Genomic DNA, 26,943 nt, shown 5'->3' on the forward strand with positions numbered 1-26,943 from the left:
TAAGCCACTAAGTCTGGGGTGCTTTGTTACAGTAGCAATTGGAAATGAATTCAGAGATCAGGGCAGAAATTAATAGAGTGCCCTGAATGCGAGGATGTGTTCTAAGCACTTTACATATGTGAGCTCATTTAGTTCTTTCTCCCAGTGCCCTTGTGAAACAGGAGCTGTTATTCCTGAACTATAGGCTCTGAGAAGTTAAGTAACATGTTCAGTAGGTGATGATCTAATTAGAGAAGTTAAAGAGTGGTTTTATTTTAGAAAACAATGAAATAATTAATCTGTTAAGTTTCATTTGGAAAGCGACATGGACACATGAAAAACGTAAAGGACCGGTAAGATTTGTTTAGCTCTGATGAGATAGATACAAGAAACTGAATGAACTGGATGCTATTTCTAGGAAAGTTTGAATTACCAAGCCGACTTTAGAAGAGAGAAAATTGAAGCAGAGCGATTACAGAGGAAATAGAAAAACTTGCCACTCTAAGCCAGCGGACTTGGATGGTACTGGAGAGGAAGTCCACTACACCTTTACTAAAGGGGTAATACCAGGGCCATTCAAATAGAATGCTGGCAGAGAAGAGAAAAAGAAGGGAGAGTTTAACAATCTTTAAAAGATCTAGCAAACTTGGCAAAGATTGCACAAAGAATTGATTAGTCTCACAAATGCCTACCAGTGTAAAAATCCTTTAAATATTAGTAGAATCCAACACTCATTAAAGAAAAATACACTATGATCAAGATGTGATTATCCCCTCCTCCCATCCTTGAAAGCAAAAATCCTTCCTTTTGTAAATCACCATATAAATAAATCAAATGAAAAATCTCGTTTTGAAAAACCATTTGTTAAAATTCAACATCCAGTCTTTATAAAAGGAATAGTATGGCTGTTGTTTTAACCTGATAAAGTCTGTTTGTGTATGTGTGTCTGTCTGTTTCCAAAAGCATAATGATTACTGAGCACACGCTGGAAAGATTATCATTAATCAGAATAAAACAATGATAATCAGGGGCGCCTGGGTGGCTCAGTGGTTAAGCGTCCGACTTCGGCTCAGGTCATGATCTCACAGTCCATGAGTTTGAGGCCCGCGTCAGGCTCTGTGCTGACAGCTCAGAGCCTGGAGCCTGCTTCAGGTTCTGTGTCTCCCTCTCTCTCTGCCCCTCCCCCATTCATGCTCTGTCTCTCTCTCTCTCTGTCAAAAATAAATAAACATTAAAAAAAACCAAACAATGATAATCAGTGGGAAGAAGGACTTCACACAGGAGTGTTGCTTGAGTCTTGAAGGATGAGTCCTTGTTTACCAAGCAAAGGGTGAAAGGCTATTCAAAGGAGAGGGGTTAAATATTACATACAAAGGCATAGCAATGTGAAAAAAGTTGTTGAGTTTGGGGAGGTAATTTATAGATAAGACTTGAGTGGAATTCATAAAGGCAGGCAATTTTTATTTTATTTATTTATTATTTTTTAATGTTTATTTTTGAGAGAGAGAGAGAGAGCACAAGTGGGGGAGGGGCAGAGAGAGAGGAAGATACAGAAACTGAAGCAGGCTCTAGACTCTGGGCCCAACGTGAAGCTGGAACCCACAAACCTCAAGATCATGACCTGAGCCGAAATCTGATGCTTAAATGACTGAGCTACCCAAGCGCCCCAAGGCAGGCAATTTTTAAAAAGCATTTCATATTGACTTAAAAACTTTTTTTCATGTTTATTTTATTTTTGAGAGAGAAAGAGTGAGAAAGAGAGAGACAAAGTACGCGTGCATGAATGGGGGAGGGGCAGAGAGAGAAGGAGACCCGGAATCCGAAGCAGGCTCCAGGCTCTGAGCTGTCAGCACAGAGCCCAACTCGGGGTTTGAACCCACCAACCTGAGCCGAAGTTAGATGCTCAACTGATTGAGCCACTCAGATGCCCCGCATATTGACATTTAAAATCAATATATAGTCTTTTTAAAAAAATTTTTTTTTTTTTAACGTTTATTTATTTTTGAGACAGAGAGAGACAGAGCATGAACAGGGGAGGAGCAGAGAGAGAGGGAGACACAGAATCCGAAACAGGCTCCAGGCTCTGAGCTGTCAGCACAGAGCCCGACATGGGGCTCGAACTCACGGACCATGAGATCATGACCCGAGCCGAAGTCGGACGATCAACCGACCAAGCCACCCAGGCGCCCCTCAATATATGGTCTTGATGAGAAAAAGTATTATCTACCTGATCAGACTTAAGCAAGTTACAATTGGATTTATAAACTCTGAGAGTGTATACTTTGGAAACCTTTGTTTACTTCAATATCCGTGAGCTGCACTTAATCCGTAGGTTAGTTTTGAAGTCAGTGCACAAGGTGAAAGTAATACTTGGTTAAAAGTATCCTTGAAAACCCTTTAAGTTTACTCTAAAGAACAGAATTAAAGCATACTGTCTTCACTAAATTCATCACAGTTTTTTTTTCTAGCAATGGAACAGATTTGCTGTTTTTCAAGTGAGTACCAGGTGACCTACACTGAGACAGATTTTTTGGAAGCTTGTTTTGTTAAAAATGCATGTCTTTAAACTCTTTGAAATCCTATCCAGTGCTGCATAAATATTACTGAGTTTGCATAAATTCATCACATACTAAGGCGTGCTATTCTGTAGCTATTGTACTTGTTTTTCTCAAGTGTTTTTTTTTAAATTATTATTATTATTATTATTTAACGTTTATTTATTTTTGAGACAGAGAAAGACAGAGCATGAACGGCGGAGGGTCAGAGAGAGGGAGACACAGAATCTGAAACAGGCTCCAGGCTCTGAGCTGTCAGCACAGAGCCCGACGCGGGGCTTGAACTCACGGACCGCGAGATCATGAGCTGAGCCGAAGTCGGACGCTCAACCGACTGAGCCACGCAGGCGCCCCAATTATTATTTTTATAATAGCCCTTGAGTTTTTGGGAATCCTCACCCCAGTCTTACTTAGGTATCAAACAGGGATTCCACCTTCCTGTTGCAAGGTTAAAGTCCATGAGCAGATGGCACAAGTACACTTTTTTGGACACAGCGTAGGTAAATAATCTTAGATAGCTCAGTGAAACTGAATCTGTGGTGGCCACCAGAAAAGAGGGTGCAGGACAGTGGCTACCATGTGATTGGAAGGGCTGCAGTTTGGGAGCTGTGAAATGGTGGGAGTAGGCGGATCAATAATTGGTTGAAAAGGCGCAATACCGCATGTGGATAGGTGTGGCATGTCCTCCTGGTCAGATGCGTTTTCTGTGTTCCGAAAGGGCTAGGTTCCGCTGAGTGCAGCCTTCTGCCCTCACCTAACCCGAACCCTGGTTGACAAGCTAAGTAAGGCCCTTGCTGTTTTGGTAAATAAAGTTTTATTGAAGACATCCATGCCCTCGTGCTGGTGCCTGTGGACTGCTTTCCTTCTACAGAGGGAGAGTTGTGACGGAACATATGCTTCACAAAGCCTAAAGTATTATTTGGACCTTTACAGAAAAAGTTTGCCAACTCCTGACCTAGTTCTTTTAGCAGATGAAAGCATGTGTGAACAAATGCAAAATTCACGCTGTGTTCAAATTGTTTCGTAATATATCGATCACTTTGGAACGAATTTGTATTTTCAAAACAAATGTTATAGCAAAACTGTATCTGAAACCTAATATTATAGCCAACATTTGGAGAACAGGGCAAAGTCAACAAGTGAAGACACTTTCCTGAAAACATTGGAATCCTCTGAATCTTTCTGTACTTAAAGTGAGACCATTCCTTAGGCATTTGCAGTTATGTGAGCCAGTACATTTCTTTTATGTTCAGTCCAGTTTGTTATGTTTTCTATCACTTACAGCAGAATTCTTACAAAAAAAATTTTTAGAACAGTTTTAGATTTAGCAAAAAGTTACACGTAATACAGAGTTCCCAATAACTGCATATCCTTTTGCTAACATCTTACATTAGTATGGTACGTTTATTATATGTAATGAATCAATATTGATACATAATTATTATCTGTGGTCCATACTTTATTTGAATCTTTAGTTTCTACCTAATTTTTCCCCCCGTTCCAGGATACCAGATTACCCTTAGTCATCATTTTTCCTTAGGCAGTTCTTGGTTGTGACAATTTCTCAGACTACCCATAGTTTTGACGACCGTGACAGTTTTGATTAGTACTGGTAGGTTATTTTGTAGAATGTCCCTCAATTTGAGTTTGTCTGACTTTTTTTTCTCACGGTTAGTCTGAGGTTATGGATTACAGGGAAGAGTACTACTATAGTTTTCTTTTAAAAATTGCTTCTTGAGCAACAAGCATGGACAAGATAAGATACATAAGAGAGAGATTTTCATCTTAAGGATTTTTATAATTTTTATTTAAAAAAGTCATTTAACAGCCCCCCTCCCCCTGCCAAACTCTGTCTCTTCCTGTCCTCATTGACCACCTCAATTTATCATCCCTATAGTGTCCTTATGTAAGCTTTGATATCTTGGCGGTTACAGAGCACTGTATCTGTTTGAAGTGAATCTGTTTGTAAATGGCTCATGTAGCATTATGAAAATGTGACACTATTAAAAAAATGTTACCTGCAACACAAAAATTTAATTCAAGATAAGGGAACATTTTCACGACTTTTAGTCTAATATTTATGTTTTAATAATGCAGAATCCATTTAATGCAACTGAGGTAGGGCATATTATTTTTGACATGTCCTGCAATACGTTATTTAGTCAGGGTTTTGTGTGTTGTGAGGACACACTTTGGACTGTTGCATCAGTTGCTTTTCTCCGTTGTTGTTACAGCATCTGTCGGTTGCAAGAAATTTCAGTATATTAGATACTGTCATTTGCCTGTGGCAAGTAGTTCTGACAAATGGAAGATTAAAATTGAGCCGCTATAGGTGGTAAACCACATCCTTTGTGACAGATAAAATACCTCCTGGGGTATTTTTCTGGTTTAACCGAAGCAGTGATTTTGTCCATTTTCAGTGAAATGTGAATTTCATTGAGCATAGCAGCATGTTAGTGCCTGAGAGGCATCTCTTGATTACCCTGTATCTCAGTTTTCATCATTTAAATTTCAAATAGCAGAACTATCAAGTGAGTCAAAACACTTGAGGCTTAAACAAATGAAAATTCATGGATTCTTTAGGTGGACTCTATTTTGTTTGAAATGTACTATTTGTAAAATAAAATGAGACATGTATTTTGGGGAACAACTAGGTAAAGACCAAATAAAAATAAAATTTGAAACCCAAGTTGATCATGTCTGGTAGTACAAATAAGGTTTCTTTATTTGTAAAATGAACAATTTCTTTTAGCCACCAAATTAAAACTTTGTTGCCTTTGTGTAAGTATTCTGGGTCACAGATATTTAAGAACATAAATTTAAGAATATAGCATGACAGGAACTTTCCTAGAGCATTTTGTACAAGCGCACCTTGTTCTGATTGTCACCTAGAGTGTTTACATTTGTACCACGTTGTCTACTGTTGTACTATACCAGTTGAGGTAGATTCATGCAAGCATTTAAGAAATGTTAATGGAGAAATAAGTATAAATTAAGGGAAGTTAAGTGGTATGGTTAGAATAGCATAAGTGTTATTGGTACAGCCTTACTGAGAACAATTTGCCCCAGTAGACCCACGAATTTCAAAATAAAAAAGTCAGAAGGTGGTGACTTTGTTTCCTGCAGGTTGCTGGAGCTCTGTGCCAAGAAAATAAAACTTGCTACATGTTATTAACCCCATGATTTTGCTCCATTTCCTGCGGTGAGGGCCCGATTTGCTTATGAGGCAGACGGCAAGGGGGTATATGTAGTTGGTGGTTACATTAGTAGTACCACTCATTTAGCCTTTTCATACTCACAACTAATGAGCAGCCCTTCTGTATTTGGATTGATCAATTTGAATTAATTCCAAGTTACGGGGTTAAAAATGGCCGTTTATACAGTTTTAATACTCTTTATTTAGGAATGGTATTTCTTTTGCTTGAATTATTGATCGCTTCAGAAAGTAAACGCATATCATTTTGGGGATGTGTAATTTTAAAAAAATGTTTATTTATTTTTGAGAGGGAGAGTGCAAGCAGGGGAGGGGTGGAGAGAGAGGAAGACAGAAGATCCGGGCTCTGCACTGAGAGTAGCAAGCCCGATGTGGGGCCTGAACTCATGAACCCTGAGATCATGACCTGAGCTCAACCCATTGAGTCATCCAGACGCCCCAGGAGGGTGTGTAATTTTTATGCTTGTTTCTTTCTTCTGTAAATACCTGATCATAAGCAACTGGGCTGTCAGATAAATAGAATCAACTGAAGGATTTCTGCACTTACAGGAGTACAGATTCTAGGATCTGGTCTCTGGAAATCCAGTGGGTCTGTATGGGGGTGGGGGAACCTGTTTTTTTTTAAGCAACTCAGGTGATTCTGATGTCCAGTCAAGTGTAGGGGCCAGCCATAGTATGCGTGTGTAGTTCTCTTACATCACTGAGGAACTCCTGGCTCTTGGTTTGCGTAGAAGACATTGAGCTTCATAGGGAATAGCTAGCTGTTCTGTTGTTCTGTTAGATGTTCAGTATTTTTGATGGCAGCAGTTTTATTCTGCAGTAAGACTTGGGAGATCTGACTGGCCATAGAGGAGTATACAGTAAATGATGATATTGGCTTTAAAATATTTTTATACAATTTTTGCTATAATGTGATATATGTGTTTCTGAAAAATCTTGTGGTTTTACAAATCATGCACTAAAAAGGTCTGGTAGAAATAGAGTTGTACAAATCATTCAAAATCTGTACAGCTTTGTATCCAGAATACTAATAAAAGCAAAAGCGTAGTTAAAAAGATAATGTCAAATGGCTTGTAAGTTAAGAAATAGTACAATAAGTATAGGATTTTATCTTTAGAGAAAGGTGATGATTGCTTGATGGAAAGAGGTGTAATGAAGTGTTGAGGCTGCTGAATTACAGAGATGAGGACAAAGCATGCAAAAATGCGGAAGTACTATGCATACCAGAGGTAGCATAGGACTAAGTTGAACTAGCAGCAGAGTGGTGTGGATGGACACGGGCGTTTGCACAGTGCAGTCATCCCCTGCATTTGGTTACATCCACCGTATGGTAGTGAACTTGGTGTTAAACTCCGTGTACCTGACTGAAAACATTAATGTGTGGGAAAAAAAGTGTTACATATAATCTGGCTATGATCTAATTCATGTTACAGAAATGTGTTCTAGCAGAAGAGACTGTATCTAGTGATCATTTTGGGGAACAATGTAGTGATGATCTGTGGAGTCAGACTCTTACCTCTATCCTTGGGACAATTCACTTACTCTTTCTTTGCCCATTTCTCTTGTATTTTAGAAAGTTCTCCTGTAATTTGAAAGTGTTTTTGAAAATATTGCAGGGCAGCAGAAAGGAAAATACTTTGGACTGGGACACAATTTGAAAATTTTTTTAGCGGAGGAGACATTTTAGCTGTTCCTTCACAAAAAACCTAAGAGAAATACCACTTATAAATTATTTGACTTGGACGAGCCTCAGTTTTCTCACATGTAATATACAGAGACAGTGTTGTTTTCTTGATCACACCAGTAGGTTTTTGTGGGTATCAGAATTAAAATGGTATGCTGTGTGAAAATTTATTATACAATTGTAAGGGAGAAAAGGAAGCATGAATTTCTGGAGTTTAAGTTTACTAAACTTCAGATTAGGTAGTCTTTAAGATTTCTCCTAACTTTGAAAATAGTGGAATCTCTGACATTTTTTATACGTGCTAATAGTTATTTCAAGTTGTGTGTGTTGCCTGACACAGATGTTTCTCTGGTCCTTCATTCTTTTCAGCAGAAAGTAGCCTCTGGCCAAAATCTTCTTTACTGTCACACTGGATATTCAGTTGGGTGAATGTTCCTGATTCAGAAATGACTGCCTAACACAAGTGTTAGTCAACATAAGGCTTACTTCCCGTACTGACTCATAGCTTGGGTCTGTGCAGTTCAGTATCCTGACACCTTCGTGTTATTTCCAGAATGTTTTGAGTACCCTTACTATTATCCCCAGGTAATCTGGTTAATGTTTTATGCCAGTTTCATCTGTGAATTTTTAAGGAGTTGTATGTTTGCCGTTCTCCTTTTTACCCTCATATTTTGCCCTTAGCTGACCAGAGATTGCATTTCATCTAGCCCTTGCTCCCTCCCCATCCCTCTTTAAAACTAACTTCTTTTGTGCTGCCAATTTCAATGAAATTCAGTTCTAATTAAAATGATTTTCACCTTACGGTTTGAATGCTCAACAAGCATGACACTTTCAAAGATAATTTGCTTTTAAATTGTTGTTGATCAAAATAAATCTCTAAATAGGTTGAGTCAGCTTTGTTAATGGATGTGCACATATTTTTGAACTCTTTGGGGGTAGAAAAAAGGATTGAAAATTTCTGTCTTAAAGACGCAGTTGAAGGGAACATCCTTAGTTTTAAAACAATGCTATGACCATATTTTCTTGTTGCATATTAATTTCCTGGAATGTGTTGCATCTTTATATATTATTAAGTTCTTTAATATTTGACTGTGGAGTTATGGGGAAATTATAGTGAATTCAATTCTCAATGCTTTTTCTTTTAAAAGTTCCCTAAAATCTGTGTTTTAAATATAAAATTTCCACCCTTCCCTCGGCTTAATTCCTCTTTGCCATTTGCTTTGAAATATGTCAGAATGCTTTGAAAATAGTAGACTGCTGTACTAAAGTGATTTTTTTTTTTTTTTTTTGGTGCTGGTATCTGTTTTGTGTTTTATGTTTGAAAAATGACTGAGTGGATGGTAATCATTGGCTGGTTGTTTGATGCTGGCAGAAAAACCAGTGCATGATGAATTGTCTTTTCCATTTTTTCACTTAAGAACTTGTTAGTTTCAAGCACCTGGGTGGTTCAGTCAGTTAAGTGTCTGCCTTTGGCTCAGGTCATGATCTCACGGTTTGTGGGTTCAAGCCCCACATCGGGCTCTGTGCTGACAGCTCAGAGCCTGGAGCCCGCTTTGGATTCTGTGTCTCCCTCTCTCTGCCCTTCCCCTGCTTGCGCGCGCGCGCTCTCTCTCTCTCTCTCTCTCTCTCTCTCTGTGTGTGTCTTAACTGTTCTTTGATGCTTAGATTCTGATACACTGGCCAAATAGTAACAGTGTTTTCTTGGGGTTGGTGGAGAGGAGATGGTCTAGTTCTCCACAAACTATGTTATTTTGTACTAACATGTGAGATTTCCAAGCTCATGAAGGTTTATTGTTTATCTCTGTTATGAATTAGTGTTTTCTAAGATGTGCACCCTGTTATAGGTAAATCTTTGACTTCTTGATTCCTAGTAATTATTTAATTCCAAATGTTTCAAAGTTAATGAACTAGATTTAGTATACTAGGTAATGGTGCATTTCCATATTTCAACTTTATTCATCTAATTGATAGTTTATTCTAGGGTATCTGTTGTTTTTAGTTACAGCCCAGATAGGAGTAATGATAATGTTTCTGTGCTCTCTTTTAAGGGTAGTCCATAACAGCTGTTATGTTATGTAATTAGGACTGGAGTGCCTGGGTGGCTCAGTCGGCTTAATTAAGTGTCCGACTCTTGGTTTTGGCTCAGGTCATGGTCTCACAGTTTGTGAGTTTGAGCCCCACAGTGCAGAGCCTGCTTGGAATTCTCTCTCTCTCCCTCTCTCTGCCCTTCCCTCACTTGTGCTGTCTCTGTCTCTCTCAAAATAAATAAAAATGACGTGGCGCCTGGGTGGCTCAGCCGGTTGGGCATCCGACTTCAGGTCAGCTCACAGTCCGTGAGTTCAAGCCCCGAGTTGGGCTCTGTGCTGACAGCTCAGAGCCTGGGGGCTGCTTCAGATTCTGTGTCTGCCTCTCTCTCTGCCCCTCTCCTAATCATGCTCTGTCTCTGTCTCAAAAATAAATAAAAAAACATTAAAAAAATAAGAAAAAATAAAAATGAAACTTAAAAAAATGATAGGGACTAATGTTTGCATACAGTATGTTTGTATACTGGGTTGAGTTTTAGTAGTCATAGGTTCAGATGTGTACAGGTATTGCCAGTGAACTCAGTAGATCATGTCGCAGGAGACATAGAAATATCATAGATGCCAGTGGAAGATGCAAGGGCCCATTTAGGTAAAAGTCAACCAATGCTTGAAACCTCTTAATGTGCATTGCCTTGGGTAGCTGTTCCACTAATACCTTATTGCAAGAGTGTATGATCAATGGCCTTTGGTTACTTTTGTCTTTGCATTTCTATCATTTTATCATTTTGTTTGTTTAGTATTTGTCATTTGATTAATACTTATTTTAGAAGATTGGCAAATAAGGCAGAAAATATCAGACTAAAGCATTCCACGTAGCTTTTAAGAATTAATGCCTGTAAAGGAAATATGAGAGCTAGAGGAGCCTGTAGAACCAGACTGTTGGCATATAATCAGCAAAATCCTGAGTGTTAGAGAATATACAGGACCTGGTTTCTCCAACAGATGTACAACAAAAATAAAGGCGGTGGGGGGGGGGGGGGACCTTTAAATCACCAGGGACTCAAGAGACTTATTAACTAAAATACCATGTGTGGACTTTCTGATTCAAAAAAACCAACTGTTTTTTTAAAAAAAAGGTTCATGGCAATTGGAAAGCCTTGTACATTGGCTACATATTGAAGATATTAATGGATTATTGGCTAATCACCTTTGGTGAGATGATGATATTTTACTAATTTAAAAAAGAGTCCTTGTCTCATGAGAATTTTAATTCTTCTGAAGCAGTGTAACATTTTTTAGTAGACCTAAAACATAGATTCATGAAACATCTTCCTTTTATTATACCTCTCGGTTTTGTTTAGCACCTATTATTCACAAATGTTTTGGTAGATACTTTATATATATTGTTTCATATAATCACTTCAATTGCGATACAATTGGGAATGGTTATTCTGATCAGATGAGGAAATAGAACTCCTGAGTTCACATAGGTGATAAGCACAGAGGAATTTGGATCATCTGAACTTCATTAAATTAATAAAATTCCAACATGATTTCCTAAATGGAAACCATGGGTACTCAGAAATTGTACTTAGCAATTGTTTTCAGTTGCTTTGTATATTTAACTTGAATGCTACTTATAACTGTGAAACAGCTTAATAAATTGCATATCAGTAAATAACAAGTTAGTTCAGTTTCTAAACATGCTTATCTTATCTCAAGGGAACAGTGATATAATTTGAAGATTCTAAATTGACACTTAAGAAACAATTTTATTATTTTGAAGTACTTTTTGAGACATCATAAGATATACTTTGCATTCACTACATCTTTTGAACACATCACATGAAAAGCACCACAGATTATAATATTACTGTCTGGTTCCAGCCAAATTGGAAGAAATTGGCAGATACTCAATCCCTAATTAATGTGTCATTCAAACTTGAATATAAATCTATGTATCTTTCTCTTCATTTTAGATTTGCCTTGGTCTGTATAAAAAGATTGCCTTATTTATTCACACTGACTTTATTTATTTTTGAACTTTATATTCCCTATGCTTGGATGTAAATTTTTCTGTCATTCACTCATATGTATTCAATAAGCATTTTTAAAATTTTGTTGTTGATTTCTTGGGTAGATGAGGTATATTCTAGGGTAATAATTCTCGAGTATTCAAGAGAAGAAACTATGGAATGGATCTTTTAACTTATGAGTTAACCAAAACAGCTAACACACTTTTGTGTTAAAAATTAGCAAAATTGTAGATAAAGAAAGTAAAACTCACACAGTATTTTTGTTATATGGTCTCCCAAGCTATATGTATATAATGTTATGCCATACACACACACACACACACACACACACACACACACACACACACACACAATTTTTCTTATAATAATGGAATCTACTATATATAGTGTTTCTAGATTTTTTTTTTTCAAGTTACTGATACCAAACAGACTATATATAGCACTGTGGTTAAAAATTATGTTGAAGAAGTCTGATTAAGTAGACTGTCATAGTATATTTCTTTAACCAGTATTTACACAAGATGAAGATTCTATCTAGATCATGTTACAATTGATGGTAGTTACTGATCCAGTGAAAATGTAGTCTGAGATTATATATTTATTGAAGGTAGAGTTATACATTATAAGAAATATTACACATTTTTAAACTTTAATACCACAAAGTATGTTTTCAATATTTATTTATTTTTAAAAGTTTAGTTTTGAGAGAGAGAGAGCAAGAGTGTGCAGATAGAGAGGGAGGGAGACAGAGGATCCGAGGCGGGCTCTACACTGACAGCAGAGAGACCATCGTGGGCCTTGAACTCAGGAACCATGAGATCGTGACCTGAGCCAGTCTGATGCTTAACTGACTGAGCCATCCAGGCGCCCCCAAAATTATGATTTTAATCTTTGCTTGTTTAGCTAAAGATACAGAATGTAATTTAAAAACAGTATATGATTTTAGTTAAATTTCGAGAGAATTTGTGCATACACTTGGGAAATTTCCACTTAACATCACTTGTTAAGGAGATTGGAAATGTCATGCTGAATTGTCTTTGATCTAATTTTATATGTACTTTGTAATCTTTGTTTTAATGTAATGAAGGGAATATATGAGCTTTCTGTTCTAATTTTTGATTTTCCATCCTTCACATTCATGAAAGGGGTTCAGATAAGTAGAAAATTATATCTTAGCTGAGACTTGTTTCCTTTTATTTATGAGATCACTACTCTCTTTTAAATAAGGGTGATTACAAAGTGATAAAACTAAAAAAAGTCAAATATTTGCAGATTAAATATCTTATTTCTCAGTTTTTATAATTACAACAATAAAAACATCTAAATGGTGTCAGTGATGATGAGCTTGATGGCTGTCATTTACAGAGGATCTTATCTTCACTGTACAGTATGATAGTTTCATCACATGCATTATTTCTGATCCACACAACCTTACAATGTTATTATTTCTTTTTTAGAGATAACCAAACCAAACTGAGACTCAACTTAAGTTACTTAACCTCAAACCAAACTATTTATAAATGACATGTTGAGATTTGAACCAATGTCTGATTTACATTTCTATTGAAAATTTTTTTTAGCTTCATAAAACAGCTTTTTGAAATAGAACATATACTTTTAAATGCGTATATTCTTGTAATAGGGATGATATATTGTTAAGGTATCCATTTTTTGGAAATTTTATTTAGCTTTTGTTGGAGAGTTGTTCACAGATCTCTGAATATATATTTCTAATGAGGCAAAACCTGCTCTGACATGGTATGTTTCATTTTCCAGCGAAATAGACTTTTTCTGTTATGTTTCAAGTGACCAATTGAGGATCATATTAAATTAATTGTATTCTTTAGCTATTTTAATGAAATGAATTTATTTATAAACAAATAACATTTATTCTGTTTAAATAAATTTTAATAAAGTAACATATTCATAATTGTTTGCCCTTTAGATATATTATAAACTGAAGCAGATGTCTCTGTATGATGATCCAGAATACATGAATATTCTGTAATAAGTAAGAAAATAGTTATTCTTTTGAAGTTAATTATTTCAATGTAGGAAACCTACAAACCACCTACAATTGGTTAGAAAAACAATTTAAATATATAAATAATCTGAAATTTTGAATGAATACATAGTATAAGAATGATTAATGATGGATGACATTTGTCTCTTACGGATTATGCTTCTTACATTTGGAAGAAAATCTTCAATCGCAAATATTTTAGGAAGATACTTGCTTAACTTTTCTTTCCAAAGAATTATTTGATACATACATACATATATATATGTATATGTAGATAATACCTAGACACATGCTATTCACATTGAGAATATATAATTTTCTGGAGTCTGTTTGGTATATTTGTGTTTAGAGTCATAATTGTGAACCATTCTGTGGACAAAGCTTGGTGCCCAGTTAGGGGATATTGACCTTCTGGCTATGTGCTGTGTGCTGTTTTTGTTTTTTTTTTTAATTTTTTTTTTTTAATGTTTGTTTATTTTTGAGAGAGAGAGAGAGAGAGACAGAGCATGAGCGGGGGAGGGGCAGAGAGAGAGGGAGACACAGAATCTGAAGCAGGCTCCGGGCTCTGAGCTGTCAGCACAGAGCTTGACGCAGGGCTCCAGCTCATGGCCTGAGCCAAAGTCAGATGCCCAACCCACTGAGCCACCCAGGCACCCCACTGTGTGCTGTTTTGAAGTGATTTGAGAAAAACAACTTTAACTTAAAGAGTGGGAAAAGGAGCCCTGAAATCAAGACCTCAGTTCTCTTGCTGCTCTGCTGCCGTTTTGTGTGATCTCCTACCTGCACTCTTTTTTAGTAGTCAGCCCAAATGTGTGGGGGATGCTGTGTAGAAATGAATGCAGGTCAGTGTCTCCCCCCCCCCCCCAAAGAAAGAAAGAAAGAAAGAGGGAGAGGGAGAGGGAGAGAGAGAGAGAGAGAAAGGGAGAGAGAGAGAGAGAGAGAGAGAAAGAGAGAGAAAGAAGAAAGAAAAGAAAGAGCAAAAATAACCTATGAGATTAAAGCCAGCCAGGCTAATGAGCTGAATGGGGACCAGGAGGAAAACCACATATTCTTCCCATACAAATAACATTGTACATGGAGGTTAGATTTATTTTATTTATTTTATTTTTATTTTTATACAGAGAGAGAGAGTGAGCAGGGGAGGGGCAGAGAGATGGAGAGAGAATCCAAGCAGGCCCTGCACTGTTAGCATGAAGCCCGACGTGGGGCTCAAACTTGTGACTTCAGCCAAAACCAAGAGTTGGATGTTTAACTGACTGAGCCACCGTGGTGCCCCTTGGTGGTTAGATTTTAAAAAGTATTTTTAATGCACACTTATAAACTGAGTAACCCTGGATGAATTATTACCCTAACCTTCAATTTCTTCACCTATAAGGATTATAAATAGCTTCTTCTGTGAGAATTACATAATTAATTATAACTAAGTTTCTAAGAACCATAGCACATTGCTTGGCACATGAAAGTACTCAGTATATGTTTGCTGTTACTATTACTACTTAACTGCTGCTAGAAAAATAAGCCACTTAAAAATTTTTTTCTTGCATAAAATGCATTCTAGTTTCAGATTCTTAAACTGTGGCTAGAATTGCTTTTCCTCTTGTTGCAATGGGTTTAGGAACTCCCCTTTCCCTTTTCTTCCTTACCTCTTGGTCAGTAGAAGATAGTCAACTCAGTCTAAACTATTGATGGTGAGTCCTGTGGTGTAGGTCAGAGACTTGCGCCCCACTACAATTTGTTGGGAAAGTGAAGCCTGATAAGGTTTCAGGTTTTAAGCCGATCAGGGGAAAAAGGGTTAAAGCAATTGTAGTCTTCAGGAAGGTGGCTCCTCCTCAGCTTCTGGTAGCCCCAGTGATTGACTCCACTTTGTTCCTTGCATGCCCCCTGCTACCTTATGTTTCTGCTAGATTTTCATTAGCTACCGAAGGGAACAGAACGCATGTTGATTTTGAAGTTAAAACCATTTTTTTAAGACTCCTGATAGTAGAGGCAAAACCGTGAGGCCTGGGGTGCTGGGGGGCTCAGTTGGTTAAGTGTCTGACTTCAGCTCAGGTCATGATCTCTAGGTTGGTGAGTTCAAGCCCTGCTTTGGGCTCTTCACTGTCAACGCAGAGCCCGCTTCAGATCCTCTGTCCTCCTCTCTTTCTGCCCCTCCCCCTGCTTTCTCTCTCTCTCTCTCTCTCTCTCTCTCTCTCTCTCTCTTTCTCTCTCTTTCAGAGAGAGATAGGTAAATAAATCAAAACCTGTGAGGCCTGTGGAAGGTTGGCTTGGTGCATAGGTCAGGTTGGTGGGATTGAAGGCTCGCTGCAGCAGGGGTGTCTGGGGGAGGTTCTGCAGTGGCAGCAGGACTAGAAAAGATTTCCTGAGTGAGCTTGTATTGCTCAGACTGCCCTCACTATTCTGTGTAAAAATACTGCTTCCGGTTCATGTTTTCATGTTTAAAAGGACTTGAGGAAGTGAGGCAAATCAATGACAGTAATGAAAACAAAATAAATGATTAAAAGGAAAGATAAGTTGGATTCATGAAACAGATTCAAGGAGTTAGGACTGCTTAGGAGGAAAAAAAACACCTGATTTAAAATAATATTTAAAAATTGGATTGTTTGCTGAGGGATATAAAGACTATATTAAAATTAGTTATTATTTTCCAAGCATTGTGTGCACATGGTGCAGTGAAAACCTGTCTCCCTCTCATTCTTCTTGTCTAGCTGTGTTTTCTCTCGGAGATCGCATGCCGTCCTTCTCTGCGTATTCTGCACGTGTTAGCCATGTGTGTTTCCCCTTCCTGTTTTAAAATGTGAATGGGAACAAATCATATATACTGTTCTACACCTTTACCTCTCTCTTCTTTGCCTTAATGGTGGGCCTTAGGGTTTGTTTCACATCGTGACCAATAGGGCTGCCTTGTGTTTCTCATTTACCCAACTGTATAGCACTCCCTTTGATGGGTATTCCATAATTTGGTTATCCAGTTTTCTGTTAATGAGCAAGTTAGATTGTTTTCGCTATTCTATTTTGCTGTTATAAAGTTGACTGCCATGAATATTTCAGTTCAGTTCTTATTTCCACCTGTGAAAATAAGGCAATTTCCTAGAAAGGGAATTCCTGGGCCAAAAGATGAATATCTGACATGTCAGTGGTTGGTAACAACATGGCTGTTTTCTAAGTAACAGTTGTCGTTGCCAGTGTTACAGATGCTATACTTTTCACTCATTTACCAGCAGGTCATTGTATTGCTCCCATGGGCATCTGCAGTTTAAATGATGTGTAAAAGTGTCGCATGCCTTTATTTGATGTAATAGTCAATGTCTTTTAACTTAAGGTATTTATTCATTTTTCTTTAAAAGGCTATGGACAAGCCCAGCTGTTATGTCCCGTTTTGGATACCTGAGCAAGTGTATCTGGCAGTTATTACTGAGGGGAAGGAAAGATGGATGTAATATTAGAAGGCCTGCAGGTCCCTACAGCAGGCTTACCTTCTCTCTGAATTGTGATCCTTTTTAACTGTGAGGTCTGTGTGTGTCTCATTGTGGTTGGCCCAGGAGACTTTTACATAAAATGTTATCCTTTCTACTTTTTTGTTTACCTTTCTTAAGTCTGAAATAGCAAAATAAGAGCATCCTGCACTTTGAAAATGTCTATTTTTAACTTATTAACTGGAAACTTTGAGAAGACTAAATAAATTAGGGAAAAACCACCTTCATTTGGGTTTTGCGTTTGGTTATGTAGGTCACAGAGCCTGAGGCAGTGGGAGGGACTCTGGTGTCACAGGTGCAGCACTCAGAGGCGGTGAGTGTGCTCTATGTGATTTCCTGTCTTTACCCCAACTGTAATTAAGCGAGCACGTAATAGACTGTGGCCCGGCATGATCACATATCACTGTGTATCAGCCACACACCTGAGTGTACATAAACAGAGCTGAACAACTTGAACATTGGTGGTGTTCTTTATCCATGCCTTGAGGTTTACATTTTTCGAATACAAGATGGAGACTGAAAGTGAGAGTAGCACTTCAGGAGATGATAGTGTCTTCTGGTTGGATTCTGAAATTCTAACTCAGGTGTCTGGAAGTGAAGAGGGAGAAAGGGAAGACAACTTCAGGTAATTGTGGAATTCGCAGTTCTCTCTCTCTCTCCTCTCTCTCTCATCTTTGTACCTCCCGCCACTCCCTCCACCCCACACCCCTTTCCCATTTTTTCTGTTTTAATCTCTTTTCTGGTAGGACTGTCTTTTCTGTGGGGGGAAGGTTTGGAGCTGAAAAGAAAAAGTTTCTAGTTGTACATAGCTCTCTTCATTCCACAACATGCCCTGAGCTTATAAAATGCATTTTAAATGACTTGTTAGAACACCAGGAAGAGAAGGTGTTAGACAGGTTTTGTAGTAGCATTTCAGGAATTTCAAGTAGAGACTCATAATGAATGAACTACCACTCCTTCCTGTATCTGATTTGTACCTAATAGATTTGATCTGAATTTGAATGTAATAAGATTTTTTCTTCCTCTTTTTCTTGGAATGTTTGTGTGTGTGCATGTGCGTGGATGCTTTTGCTGCATTATTTAACGCAAGTAAAACATTTTGACTATAAGTACAAATTATTTCATGGGTTTGATCCTTACTCTTGTTTCTGATCTTCTATCTCATTCCCCTTCCCCCCTCCCTCCTCCCTTGCGAATCTTTCTTGGTTTTCAATCTCTAGTTGTAACTTCATAATTGAAATTTTTAGGAAATGCTTCCCTATTAAGCAGTTCTCAAAGTTTGGTGGTACTGGTAAAGATCTTCCCCAGCTTGTGGAGACAGACCATTGGTTTATTCATGCTGTTACAGATTTTAGAAGGCATTTTTCCCCCCGAACATGGTTAGCAGATTCATTCTTTTGGAGTTACTAAAACACCTCTTGAAGAAGTTTGTTCTACATATTATCACTGTCACCCACAGGAGCAATTAAACATCTTTTAATAATTTTACCTGTGCATACTTGGGTAGGTGAACATACCATTATTTACACCAGAGCTTGTCTTTATGTTTAATGTTCAAGAAGAGTCTCTCTGAAGTTAAAGAATTTCTTTATCTTTAAAGCCTGGGATAGGGCTACTTAGGTGGCTCAGTCAGTTAAGCATCTGACTTGATTTCAGCTCAGGTCATGATCTCGTGGTTTGTCAGATAGAGCCCCATGTCAGGCTGTGTGCTGGCCATTCGGAGCCTGCTTAGAATTCTCTCTCCCCCTCTCTCTCTGCCCCTCCCCTGCTTACAGTGTCTCTCTGTCTCAAAATAAATAAATAAACTTAAAAATAACATCTAGGATAAAGGACAGAAGGGATTGAATATAAAGAAGTCCTGATAAGCTACATTAAATTTGTCACTCAGTGGTTATAATGAACAAGTATGTTTTAAATTTTGAAGAAAAATTTAATGTTCAAAGTATGAAAATGAGTTATTAGCATATGAAGTTCTTATTTTTGTATCAACTTTCTCATTCTTCCCATAATTTTATTTGTCCTTTCTTATTTATAAGAAAGGACATATATTTATATGTCCTTTCTTATGAGTAAGCTGCTTCTCTCCCAAGATATGCTGATGTTACACAAATTCCTTACAATATGGCAGTGTCTCATGAACAATTAGAAGAAATAAAGTATTTATTTTGTTTGTGTTAAAACTGTTTGACTTGGTATTAAAACTATAAAAGTTATTTTGGGATATTAGTCAAAGGAAGAAACAGGACTTTGTTGTAATACATTTGGTGATGTCATTCTCAATTTACTTGTTAGGCAACAGGAGACTATCTGGGATTTTCTTTTGATTGTTAAATTTGAGAGCAAATCTGTGCAAGATTGAACTTTTCTTTTCCTCAAGCCTATGTGATAGCATTTTCATCCTGAGAAACTGAGCTCTATTAGTACTTGCTTTGTTTTGGGAAACCATGATAACACCACAAAGCATTGATCCTTTTTATAATGATATTTCATATCTGAATAGCTTCATGGCTCTCCCAGACCAAATAGGTCTTTGGGGTTTGATCTTACTTTATTTTTATTTGTAAGCGCAACAGAGAGATCTGAGTAAGGCCGTATTTCATGCATGTTTCTCACCTATTCAGCAGTAAGACATGGGGAAACGCGGCGGCACGGTGCCTTTACAACATTCATAGCCGCGTTCCAGCTAAAATGCCTAGCAGAAAAAAATGTGTGTGGGTGTCGGAGGTGAAGGGTTGGATGGTAGGAGTTGCAGCTGTAGCCTTGGGAGAACCAAATAGTAGACTCAATGTTAGAGTTGTTTTAGTAAAAGCAATTTAATCATTAAGAAAATATACAGAAGAGTCTTCATGTGTTTCTTTAAAATCTTACATTAAATCAAACTGTCCTTATTGTTTACATTCTAGTTAATTTCCACTTACACACTCAGTCTCATACACACACAGCAAGGGCAAAAGATTGTGTGCTGTTCTTTTTCTCTGAATAGATTCTAAGCTACGTTTAAATTCATTCTTAGAAAAATAGCATTGTGTTATTTGAGACACCGTGACTGATAAGAGTATAAAGTTCTACCATACCTACAATGTAGGTTCCTGGTGCTGCCCAGCTGTCATCTGCGTTAGGAGGAAGTACTCTTGGAGGGGTGTTCATGTCTGTCCCAGTAGCTTTTAGAATAGCATTTATTTTTAGACTTGGTTGGAAGAAAGGATACTTTTTCTTACATTCTAGCCCTGTGGGGAGTTGCCCAGTCTCCTTCTTAGCAGTAGTTCAAACTTGTACCGCTGACTCACAAATGTCTCATTTTCTGATTTCTTATTTGTAGAGTGAAGTTATTTTCTACCATTATCACTATGGTAAAATAGTAATTCAACTAGAATGTTTAAAGATTGTCACAGTCCTTAGAATTCAGTAGTCCTTAAACATCATTGGAAGAGCCCTTTTGTAAATAAGGAATATGAGGCAAAAAAGGAAAAGCAGAGATGTTTTAATTATTTTAAGACAGAAAAATTTAATTTTGGAGTTGTTATATGCAATATATTAAGCCAAATATGTTATGTACAGGATGTCATTTATCTGTGTATCAAGCCTATAAAATAGGTACTATTTTCCCCATTTTCCAGATGAGGAAATTATCGCTCAGAAAGTCACACATAGTCCACATTGTAGTATATGGTAGAGCAAAATTTTGAACCCAGGTGTGATTGATCTTGAAAGTGAAAGACTTTAGTGAAACATTTAGCTGCTAAAGGTTATTTTCTGGTAAATGATAACTTTTAAGAGACTTTAAAGCTGACATCTTAGTTCTGAAATTCTTTCTTTGAGGGATTTTGAGCAATGGTGATGTGTATAGTTTATTCAGTGAACATAAAAGTGAACTAATGCATACAATAATGTGATCTTTTAAATGTGATGACCTCTATGGGGTGCCTGGGTGGCTCAGTCGGTTGAGGGTCTGGTCCGACTTTGGCTCAGGTCACAATCCTATGGTTTGTGGTTTTGAGCCCCGCATGGGGCTCTGTGCTGCTGACAACTCTGAGCCTGGAGCCTACTTCAGATTCTGTGTCCCCCTCTCTTTCTACTCCCCTGCTCTCACTCTGTCTCTGTCTCTCAAAAATAAACATTAAAAAAAATTTTTTTTAAGTAATGACCTCTAGAACACCTAGCAGTTATTACTAATTCATTATCATAAGGGTTCTGGTTCTTTGGCATTTAAGATTAGAAATGTTTGTCATATAGTCTAGTTTAGTCTTCTGTAGTATTATGTTACTGGCAGATACATAGCCTGGCAAGTATGACATAATAGTTCGAAACACTTACAGAGATGATATAGTGCATAAATGAACCACATCTTCAGAACTATGTGTTTTTAATACATTTTTTAAAAAGTTTATTATTTATTTTTGAAAAAGAGAAAGTGCGAGCAGGGTAAGAGCAGAGAGAGAGGAAGAATCTCAAGCAGGCTCTGGGCCATCAGTGCAGAGCCCAGTGCGGGCCGCACAGAACCATGAGATCATGATCTGAGCATGTATCAAGAGTTGGATGCCCAATTGAGTGAGCCACCCAGGTGGCCCTAGAACTGTGCTTTTAAAATCAGTTTGTAGATGTCCAGATCTTTCAATAAGATCTTTGCTTTAACTCCGTAATAAGGTGATTTTAGGTGAAAAGAGAAACTTGTAACTTTAGTTAAACCAGATGGTTTGGTGAACATGTTTTAATTTATTTTGCAGTGTCTTCATTGGTTTATAGCATCATATGACTAATAATAGTTCATGCACTTGATTTGTTGGTTGCTTCATTAATTCTCGGCCTTATTGGAAATGATACTGTGAGTTAGAAGATAACTGCAGCAATCCTAATAGGTAACAATGGCTTTGGAATATGGTATTCTATTTCTTCTAGGCTCTTACTTTTCCTTTAGATTTAGAATGATTTCTTTTGATGGCTAAATTTCTCTGGAAGCCTATAAAGCAATTTCACAATTCCTTGCTTTTAATTCCATGGCTGTTCTTATGTCGTCTGCAGAAATTTTTTTGATTTTGGGATCCTCAGTTTTTATGAGCCTGGAAGGATAGAGAGGTAGCATTAATAATTAACCAATGACATGTATACCTATATTACAACCCAGGTCTGTTTTATACTCTGTGACTTCTCATAGGCATCTCGCCCTTAATAATCTGTTATGTATGATACCAAAAAAAATGTATCTTACCAAAAAAGATGAGTATTACTCCATAACCCTGAATGTGTGATCTAGAATACAGGTGAGTCCTTAAAATATTCTTTCAACATAAAGTATAATTTTCACCTAACATACTCTTACCAGTGTCACAAGGATAATAAATTTAATTATGATCAGCAAAGTCTGATATGAACATCACTTAATCTCAGAAAATTTTATGCAGTATTGGAGTCTAGCCTTTGGGCTGTCTTTATGATCTATGAAATAAATCTGTCTTAACCATGAGGCATGCTAGTACAGGGCTTTCTTGGTATTTCAGTAATTAAACTCTTTGGGATGGAATCCAAGGTAAACCTTTCTTCTACCTGCCTGTATGAGTTTTTTGATGTTCAAGAAGGGCCTCAGAGTACAGAAACGATAGAAAAGTATGTCAGAGTTCCTGGCTATTAGGTTGTTTATTTAAACCTTAAAAACCAATTTTTCCTTAACCTTTGCATTTTACTGAAACATGAAAACTCCCTTAAACAGTCATTTGCATGTTCATACTCAGTACATGAAAACCCCTGGAACATATAAAGTATTGTTTGTAAATGTAATATAGTCAATTTCCTTAAAAAACAATCAAGTGATAGCCTAGCAAGATTAAAATGAGAACAAGCAAAACCTTTCTGGACATTTAATTTTAGAAGATATGCTATAGTTTTACTTTCCATTAATGATTAGCTTCTCTTTCCATGCTCTTATATTCAGATATGTATTTTCTTTATTATTAGAGAATCAAATAATTTCTTCCACTCAGGTGTGCTGTCTTTTTCTACCATGGTTCTCTTTTCTACTTCTCTTCCTCTTAAGACAAGATCTTTAGAATACTTTTCCATCCTCTTTCTCTCAGTCCCCTTTGGATACTCTTTTAAACTTACCAGCATCTTACCCCACCCCAACCCCAGTTTTTTGCTCAGATGTTTTGATACTTTTTGTCATTTATTCACATTTAATTATATGTATCATTGGTCAGGACCAATGGTGTTTCCTTTTTATCCTCTTCCATCTTCGTGTGTCTGTTCTGGTACATTTGGCTTTTTGTTGGTATTTTCTTGAGTATTTTGTTCACATAAGTTCCATGAATGATGTACTCTGATTTCTTGCCTGTACTCGTGCCTTTTTTTTTTTTTTTTTTTTTTTTTTTTGTAGTTTCTGTCTGAATGCTTGTAACACAGTCTTTTTATCCTTAGTTACATGTATTTTATCCTTAGTTCTTCAGCTTGGAGCTCAGTGACTTTCAATCCATAGATTGAAGTTTTCATGTTAGAACAGAACTTTTTATTATTACTTATTATTTATTTAATTTTCCCCTCTCTTCTATCTACAATAAGTGTCTCATTGTGGAACCTATTTATTACATATCAAGTCTTCCTAATCTGTCCTTTAATCATGATATATTTCTCTTTACATTTTTATTTTTTTGATTTGATGTATTCCTTATACTGTTTATTTAGGCCACCAGTAAAATCTTTAATCTTCCAAATTCAATCTGAGTAGGGAAATAGTTCTTAAGGTTTTTTTTTTTTTTTATATATATAGACATAGCATATGCACTGGTACCTGTAAATAATACATTTGTGTTATTGTCTTCTTTAGCTTTGTGACTATTTATTTAGTGTACATGTGGTATTTTTTCTGACTGAATGGAATTTATGCTTTTAACAACTAAGCTAGATGTCTGCCCTTCTTTGCCTCTTTCCCTTAGCTGTTTTCTTTAGTAGTCCCGTGATGCATCTAGTTTCTCGTAGGTGCAGACACCCACATTAGGAGCCCTGGTCCTTCTAATTGATGGTTAAATTTCTTTACAGAGTGATTTTCCAGTTTTTATTAATTCCTTAGGGGCAAATACCTCTTTTGTTGTGGAGAGAAGTGGGAGCGTAGCCTCCTTAGGCCTGTTTTCCTCTTTGGGTTTACCATTCACTGTGGTCCCACTTGCTTATCAAGACCTCTGTCCTGCTGCTTCCACCCATACCATTCTGTTAAGGATTTGTTTCCTTTTATTTAGCTTTCAGAGACTTTTCAGAGACTTGGAGAGAAAAGAGAGATCTCTTTCTTAACATACGTGCAGTCTCGAATTGGAAGTCTACTGGTACTTTTTCCCATGGCTTTAGAGAGGAAACTTCTGAAGAGAACATTCAGTGAGGCAGAGTGTTGTGGTGTCTGTTAGGCAGTCTAGTGTGTCTCTAGAGATGTGAATGGTTTATTTCAGTGTCTTCCTCAGGATGTAAAGTGGAAACTTCCAGGAGAAAACAGCTCGCCACATCTGGAATGACTGAGATGTGTTAGTGCATTTCAGTTTTCCTATCTGCACAACAGGGCTAATAATAGTGTATCAGATAGTAACTAGTTAGAAGATATAATGGAAGAAAAAGTGCCAATTTTAAGAACAATGGAAATAAAATACCCAGAAATAAATTTAACATTTGACGTATTTGAATTAAAAATAAAACATTACTGAAGGACATAAAAGACATTTGGAAGAAATGAAAAGATATACCTTGTTCGTAGCTGGAGATATTCAACATCATGAAGATGTGAGTTTATTGGGCTGCCTGGGTGGCTTAGCTGGTTGAGTGTCTGACTTTGGTTCAGGTCATGATCTTATGGTTTGTGAGTTCGAGCCCCGCATCGGACTCACGGTTGTCAGGGCAGAGCCCACTTTGGATCCTCTGTCCCCTTCTCTCTCTGCCCCTCCCCTGCTCATGCTCTCTGAAAAATAAATAAACATTAAAAAAATTATCAGTTTATTATAAATTTATGTAATAATAAGAACAATTTTTTAAAACCTAGACACATTGATCTTGAAAATAAGTTGATCTTGGCTAAATAACTTCACCAAGGAACTTTGGGAAGAAGAAAAGAAGCAAGGACTAAGTACAACCAGATATTATACTATAAAGTCTCAATAATGAAAACTTTGTGGTGCTGGTACCTGAATAGAAGGCATAATGGGATAGAATGGAAAGCCTAGAAATATATTCAGACACATAGGAAGACTTAGATATGGTGAAGATGGCCTCTCAAAAGCCCATAGGGACAGTGTGTGCTATTCAGTAAGCACCTTGGGGGAAACTTGGTATGCATCAGTGGAAAATAAAAAAAAATGAAGTCATACCTCATACCAAGAATAAATTCTAAAATGACTAAAGATATGTTTATTAAATGACATCACAAAAATTTTAAAAGAATACGTGGGAAAAAAACATTTGGGGGGTCAAGGAAGGTTTTAGAGCTATTCTTTAAAACGCAAAACCCTCAAAGGAAAGAGTTGTGAAATTCAACCACATAAAATAGAAAACATCTGCATTACAAAAAAAGGACAAATGACAATCTGGGAAAAATACTTGGAACTCGTATTACAGATGAGGGACTGATCTCTTTAATATATAAAGACCTAAAAATAGGTAAGAAAAGACCAGTAACCCGCTAGAAACAACAGCTTATGTATAAAAAGAATTTTTTCATTATGGAGAATTTGCCTTTCACATATACTTGCACATATGTATTAATGACATATTTCGAAGCTTATCGTAGCATTGTTTGTAATAGCAAAAGATTGGAAATCATGCAAGAATCCCATCAGTAGGGGACTGGTTAAATAAATTGTGGAACATCTACACAGTGGAGTATCATACAGTGTAAAAACAGCAAAGAAACTCTTTGTAAACTCATGGAAATTTGAAGTATGCTGCAGGAAATACTAGACAACTACATAGTGGTGTGTAGATATGATACTTTTTTATGCAAAAAGTGGATTGTAATAGAGGAATAAATGTATTCTTCCATTTTTGTACACAAAGTAGGATATTTACACATTGCTTTTATACTTAGTGTGGATGTGTTCTTAATATAATATGAAAACATTTATATATATGAATAGATATATTCATAAAGTTTGGAAGAATATATAAGGTGGGGAGTGTAGTGGATAGGAATTGGACAGGATTTTTGTCTGATAAAATTACAGTATCTATTAAGAATTATAGCATATCTGGCATTTTCAGTTGGAAGTGACCACATCTCAATTCCACTGGCTTCAGCAAATCTCTGTTCTGTTTTCACCATCAAAACAGCTGACCCCATTAGTCTTACATATTCAGTTTCTTTATTTTCTGGGAATTCTGGGAATATTGGGTTTATGTAAGCTCTTAATAGTGTATATAAGCTATCCGGAACAGAGCTTCTATATTTTAAGGAGCTTTATAATCTAATGTATTAATATCACCTGAAAATAGGAAAATATATAACTCTTTATGACGACAGGTAATGACTATCAGTTACAGACATACCCAGACACCTTGCAACTTCAGTCTTACTTCAGCCATGGGTAAAAGAACACCAAACTCACCACTTTAGGTATATGAACAAGCTCTTCTCTGCAGTGGAATTGAAGCCTGTTCTTTCACAAACAGATATAAATTGAGTGACCAAATTCTCTGTTGTCTGCAATAGAGTAGAGATGCCTGTCTCTATCAGTCAAATATCACCGCATGCTCAGGCCATAAAAAAGACTTCTCGATCATTTCCCATACCATTGGGGAACAATTTATTGGCCATAAGTGTCACAGAACCAGAACCAAACTTAGCAAAGAACCATCAATAAACAAAAACAAAGATTAAGGGAATAGAAGCAGAAAGGTAGAATTCTGTTGCTCCTTGGAATTTACTCCAGGGATCAAGAAAAGATATGCCTGAGTGTAAGCAGTCCCTTAGGGAACGCTTCTCAGGCAATAATGT

The 26,943-nt window shown here is 37.0% G+C and overlaps 1 protein-coding gene across 5 annotated transcripts in view; it reads left to right on the top strand.

Annotated features, from left to right (window-relative positions):
• The window catches only part of ARHGAP32 (Rho GTPase activating protein 32), a 298,544-nt gene that overhangs the window by 82,199 nt on the left and 189,402 nt on the right, over positions 1-26,943 (top strand). For 2 of the 5 annotated variants that reach the window (XM_060605220.3, XM_060605221.3), the window contains exon 1: positions 17,483-17,613. The exons of the other annotated variants lie outside the window; for them this stretch is intronic. In XM_060605220.3, the coding sequence (XP_060461203.3) occupies positions 17,498-17,613 (116 nt within the window). In that variant the 5' untranslated portion in view covers positions 17,483-17,497. Of the gene's footprint in view, positions 1-17,482; positions 17,614-26,943 lie in introns of those variants that run through there. 5 annotated transcript variants of the gene reach the window in all.

The sequence above is a fragment of the Panthera onca genome, chromosome D1 (genome assembly GCF_046562875.1).
Source record: "Panthera onca isolate mPanOnc1 chromosome D1, mPanOnc1 haplotype 2, whole genome shotgun sequence".
Classification (NCBI taxonomy): Eukaryota; Metazoa; Chordata; class Mammalia; order Carnivora; family Felidae; genus Panthera; species Panthera onca.